At 33.3% G+C, this 6,401-nt stretch overlaps 1 protein-coding gene across 3 annotated transcripts in view; it reads left to right on the forward strand.

The window, feature by feature from the left end:
* The first annotated feature begins 2,540 nt into the window (after positions 1–2,540).
* Positions 2,541–6,401, forward strand: part of abi3bpa (ABI family, member 3 (NESH) binding protein a) — a 19,246-nt gene continuing 15,385 nt past the window's right edge. For all 3 annotated transcript variants that reach the window (XM_016454222.1, XM_016454223.1, XM_016454224.1), the window contains exon 1: positions 2,541–2,775. In XM_016454222.1, coding sequence (XP_016309708.1) covers positions 2,664–2,775 — 112 coding nt within the window. In that variant the 5' untranslated portion in view covers positions 2,541–2,663. The remainder of the gene's footprint in view (positions 2,776–6,401) is intronic.

Raw genomic sequence — 6,401 nt, forward strand, 5'->3', positions numbered from 1 at the left:
TTTATTCATTAGATGAACTAAAGTTTTTAAGTTGTCGGTTGCTAGTTGGGTTAACTTAACAAGGTTGAGTGCATAGGTTGCCTTATTTTTTTGAGTTAGGTCAACTTTTTTTTTTTTTTTTACATTGTGTCACCATGGTCCCTTAGTACTGTAGGTTACTTAAGCACCCCTCCATTGACTAAACAAGAAATGTGTCCCTGATTATTCATATTATACTAGATATCATTTTGCTTTATTTTGAATATTATTTAAACATATTTATATTCAAACCAACAGCACATGATACTGTTTCCATTTACATTTATGCATTTAGCAGGCACTTTTGTCCAAAGTGACTTACAAAGGAGGAACATGTTTTCATGTGACAGTTCAATAAATGGGAAGATACAGGATGGACACAAAATACCCAGTTACTTTATCAATTTTTGTCCCTGGCCTGCTTTTGCTGTGTATATACAGAGTAAAATTCACAAATATATCATTCATGGTCTTCTGATGCTGAAGGCTGGGGATTTGTGTGTCTGTTTGTGATGTAGTTGGCATTTTTGTAATGAAACATCTGCGCTGAATTTTCAATTATTTATCCTGAAACACCTCCAAGAGTGAGGAGTGGAAAAAATCAAACTCCTGGTCACTACAGACAGAAACAGCAGTAACTATGTAAAATAGTAAAATGCTGTCATGCAGTCCAAGTACTGTTTAAAATAGACCTACCTCTTATAACGTGCAAATCATAAAAACGCTTGACTTCTATGCTGTATACAGTATGACAATTCTCTGTCAAGTCATCTCATATTGTTTGTATAAATGAAAAGTGGCACTTTACAAACAAATCAGAATGTTAGAATGATTTCTGAAGGATGATGTGACACTGAAGACTGGAGTAATGTGTATAAATGGCACTTTACAAACAAATCAGAATGTTAGAATGATTTCTGAAGGATGATGTGACACTGAAGACTGGAGTAATGGCTGCTGAAAATTCAGCTTAGCCAAAACAGGATTAAATTACATTTTAAAATATATTCAAATACAAAGCAGTTATTTTAAAATGTAATAATAATTGGAAATACTACTGTTTTTGATCAGATTTAAAAATTTGACCAACCCCAAACTTTTATTTGGGTTGTAAGTGTAAGTTTTTCAATGGACAATTCTTAAACTATTACATTTGGTAAAAAAGCTGACCTTGAATTTATTACCTGGTGTCAAAATCTCATTGCTTTTCCAATCTGACTGCAAAGATCTCAGTAGTTAGACCTTTTCAAACTTAAACTCCAGCAGTTCATTTGTTTAGTCACAATGATTTGTCAACTGTAAAGATGATTTGAAGTTTGTCTGACCCATAATTTATTATTACAGGGCTAATAGGAGACAGGAGACTCCTGAGACACAATGGCATGTTCAAAGGTCTTCTAGAAAATTGACTGTAAGTACAAACAAATATATAAAATCATTTTCTGGTAATCAACTGGAGACAATTATGTTTAGTCAGAAACCTGGAACACTGATATATGCTATAAATATCATGCTTTTGTAGATTTTGAACATGTTCATTATTAATGAATGGATTCCAATCAGTCTTCAAACATTTCTTCATGTTTTTCTCCTTTAGCTGTGGTTAAATAGATTTAGTCTGAGAAATGGGTAACATATGGTATTACATTATATTTTGAACAGCCACACTGTGCTGGGAAAGGATAAAAAAGGCAAGGCAATATGATGCATTAGTTTTCTCTCAACAACAATTATCCTCAGTAACTAAACAGTACTTTGTTTAACCTGCTTGAATTTCGTCATTCTTGTCAAATCTGAAGATAGATTTTTCAGCAAATTTTTATTGTATTCTTACATAGGGTTTCATATTTATAATATGAATTGTACCATGTGTATTTAGTCAAAGTAGTTCACATTTCTCAGGAATTGTGACTAATGAGACCTGTTGAGAAAATTGTTTTAAAAAGTATTGAAGTATATACCATATGTGTTTGTGTAATTATGTATCGTTTGTTGATCTTGATTAAATTCTTACATCCTGTATTCATTTACTATTTGAATTCATTAACAAAAACAACTACATTTTATGTAGTTTATGTAGTTTTTTTTTGAAAACCTTGTTATCCTATGATGTGAAATTCAAAATTATTTATTTAATTTAGTTGTAATACAGTTTTTTATCATGGAGTTGCTTTATGCTCCATGTTGTTAATGTAAATAATACACGAATAATATAAACATAATACAAAAATATTTCGTAACACCACAAATGTATTTTTCCTTTCTAATGAGGGTCCCAAATACTGCTTTGTGATATTATTACAGTGACTACTTCATGAAGTTGATCCTGAACACTGAATTGAGGCAGAAGAAAAGATGCAGCTTAAGAAGAAATAAAGTGTGCTGAAATAGTGTAGCGAGAGAGAGAGACAGAGATAAGCTAAAGGTTTAACAACTACAGTGTGACATCATAGGGTCCCTCCCTCTTCTTAATAATCCAGTATAGATGGTCATACAATCACACACCCATTTCCAAACACACTTTCTCTCACACACAGTGTGCACTGACACCTGATCTGAGGTCACTTTAAAGGACAAGGAGAAAACATATGATTCAAGAAAGAACAATTGTAGAAGTTTAGATAGAAGAGGTTTGAGTGGACTATATGAGCTCTGTATTGTTTTCTCTGAGAAAAAAGGACAACATGCGAGCCTTCCTCCTCCTCTTCCTCAGCGAGATCTTGCTGCTGAGACTGACCTCCGCAACCACCATGAAAGGTACCAACAAAAAGCAATTCAATCTTAGATTCTAGACGTGTTCTAGGATCATAAATATTCAATCATGAATATTTATAAGCAAATTTGACTGCCTATATATCACTTGACAGTTTTAGCTCTTTCTAGCTGTAGTTCCAATCCATATGCATGCAACTTATGAAATTAATTCTATGCAGAAGGAAAATCCTGCATGCAGTATGCCTATTGTAATGCAATACTATTGAAGTCATTAGTCTGGTATGCTGTGGATGCATGGTGCAAGCTCAGCTGTTGTCAATCTGTATATACAGATAAACATAATATATATCTGTTTTCTTTTTGGGGTAGGGATAGTGCAATAATTTGCTGTAATTGTGATAATTTTGAAGAGTGCATTAAAAGAATTCATTAATGATGTTTATGATTACACAGTAAATAATTTGTATTATATCAACAATGAATATTTCGAAAGCCTCGCAGGTCATTAAAATGGATTTTTATTGGATGTCAGTAATGGATTCTGTTGAAATTGCAAAACAAATATTGTGTGTGTTGATGTCTTCATTGGCAGCAAATACAAGGTCACATTAGTAAAGGCAGGTCTGTTTGTGTGTGTTTATTATCTGTTTCCTGTTAAAGCTCGAATCTATGAAGTGAGATTGTTAGAAATATTTGAGTGAATGAAAGCTGAGTGCATGGGCGTTGGTTGAATGTGGATTAATTTAGTTTACTTTTATGTTGCTTTAGTGTGCAATATCAAAAATGACTTCACACACTGAGTCTGTACTTAATGTGCCTGTGCCTGGATTTGTTTTGGCCTCACCACTCCCCTTCTCCTGTGTCATGTGTAAGTTACATGTAAGAGCAGACCCTTGTTGTGCAAACTGACATAAATCATATACTGAAAGAAATAAGCATCAACTCCACAACTGCCACTCAGCAATGAGCTCTTCATCCTATGACACTATCTTATTGTAACACACCTCAGCCTTGACTAATTTAACCCAGGCCACCCATCTGTTCGGTGATTGAACATCTCTAAATCCCTAGTTCTCATGGAAACCACTGTTTATCAATTCTTCATTGTCATGTGTTGCACACACTCTCCCAGAGGAAAAATGTATTTCTCAAAGGTTGCTGCTTCATAGCTCAGGAGATTTAAAGCAGTTCTCAAATATGTTTCAAGTCTATGTAAATTCAAATTTCACACACTTTAATACACATTCCTGGTCACATAGTGCATGATTAATCAGTGCATGTTTCATTAAAGGAAAATGAGTTTGTGTTTTGTAACTTTCAACAAAATGAAATATATTTTGCCACCTCTGAAACAACTTGGATGACTACAAGTAGGCCATTTGGGCTATTCTTTTGTGTTATTTAGGCATTGTTTTAAGTTACTATTGCCTTTCTCAAACCAGCTTGAATTTCAGTATGAACTTCAACTTTGTCCTCCACATCTCAGTTTAAAAGCTTTTTTTCTGATATGGGTGCAGGCAATGGATAAGTCCTTGAGACAATAAGATCTTGCATTTAAATTTTTCTCCATTCTAGTGTGGAACACCCACTTTCCATGATCCATTGAACTTCACAATATCCTGATTTACTCAGAAATTAATCATATTATGGAAGTAAAATGAGTAGCAAATGCCATTTAATTTTGTGAATTTTGTCTCCGATGTTTCTTCTGAAATTCCTTAAATACAATTTTTTAATTTAGGGTCAATTATTTTTTTTTAAAGAAATCAATCGTTTTATTCAGAAAGGATGCATTAAACGTCACAAAAGTGACCGTAAAGACTTTCAATTTCCATTAGATCATTAAAAAATAAATAAAAAAGCTGAAAATTCTTTTGAAATTCTGTTGATAACAGAATCCTGAGAAATATTTCATGATTTCCACACAAAATATTAAGCAGAACAACTGTCAACATTGCTAATAAGAAGAAATGTGTCTTGAGCACCAAATCAACATATTAGAATGATTTCTGAAGGATCATGTGACACTGAAGACTGGAGCAATGGCAGTATTTCAAGTGAAATATATTAAAGGGGTCATATGATGCAATTTCAATTTTTCCTTTCTCTTTGGAGTGTTACAAGCTCTTGCTGCATAAAGAAGATCTGTAAAGTTGCAAAGACTAAAGTCTCAAATCCAAAGAGATATTCTTTATAAAAGTTAAGTCAACCACGCCCTCCAATAATGTTCTTTTTAGCAATGTCATATGACCCCTTTAAAACAGAAAACAGTTATTTAAAATGACAGTAATGTTTCACAGTGTCAAATACATGCAGTCTTGGTGAACAAAGTCTTTTATGAAAGTCTTAACATTTGAATTCTACCGTAGCTCCGATAATTTGATTTAAGATTTGAAAATGATTTAAGCTCATACTGAAATCTCAGACTTTTGATTGCAGATCTCTTCTGAAACTCTAAAGGAGAAAAATGCGAGAATCAGGAAATGTCTCCAGTTGTTTATCAATCAATCAATCAATCAATCAATCAATCAATCAATCAATCAATCAATCTCACTGCTTTCTGGGAGAAATCATTATTCTCAAAGTGTCAGATTCAGTGGGTGACTAAGTTTAACTGTAAACAAACACGCATGCAACAAGTGTTTTCTCACGTTACATCCACACATGATTTCTGACATATTTCTGCAACAGAGCAGTTTATCTGCTGATTCCTCTGGGAGTCATACAGAAACCAGCTCTGATGTAATAAATGGGCTGTTTGTGTGATCCGGAGCTCAGTGCTCAATGCCAGGGGTTTCCCTCAAGCAGAAACAACTTTCTCTGGCATAGGACACTGTTTCATCATTCATTCTTCAGAAACGGCAAACGCACACATTTATGAGAAACAAACCACAGGGGTCTCGCGCTGGGATTCTTTTACGTGTTTGTGTTTTGTTGTCATAGTTCGCAAAACTAGCTAATTATAACGGCAGAACGTAATGTTTGTGAGGGAAGCATCCGTGCTGGACGGCGGTAAAGGTAGTTTGACGTTTGACATTCATTAGACATTCGGGTTTTTTGCCAATTAAACTCTTTGCAGCTTTTATGTTTTGAGCCCAAACTAACTCAGATAGACATAAATATATGCCCTTTATGTTGCACAAGGCTTAATTTCTAGGAATTAAAAAAAAAAAATTAACCATTTAAATTAATTAAACAATTTAACTACGTGACATTATAATATAAAACCAATACTAAAATGTTCGGGAAAACATACCTGTTATCGCACAAAGCTCCGTTTTTGGAATTACAATTTTATGTTTTTTATAATAATTTTACAACTTTTAACGTATGCAATAATATAAATACATTAAACGACAACACCGTTTGAGATAAAGGTATCAAACCAACTGTAAAATATTCAGAATATTATTCCCTATAATGCACAAGGCTTGGTTTTTCAGATTATGCCTTTACTGTTTTTATATACAGTACTGAATCCATATTTGTCATGTTTTATATACTGTATCCACTTAAATTAATTAAACTCTGACACCGTTTGAGATAAAGGTATCAAACAAACTGTAAAATATTCAGAATATTATTCCCTATACTGCACAAGTCTTTGTTTTCCAGATTATGCCTTTACTGTTTTTATATACAGTACTGAATCCATATTTGTCATGTTT

Source organism: Sinocyclocheilus anshuiensis, unplaced genomic scaffold (genome assembly GCF_001515605.1).
Source record: "Sinocyclocheilus anshuiensis isolate Anshui unplaced genomic scaffold, SAMN03320099.WGS_v1.1 scaffold976, whole genome shotgun sequence".
Lineage (NCBI taxonomy): Eukaryota > Metazoa > Chordata > Actinopteri > Cypriniformes > Cyprinidae > Sinocyclocheilus > Sinocyclocheilus anshuiensis.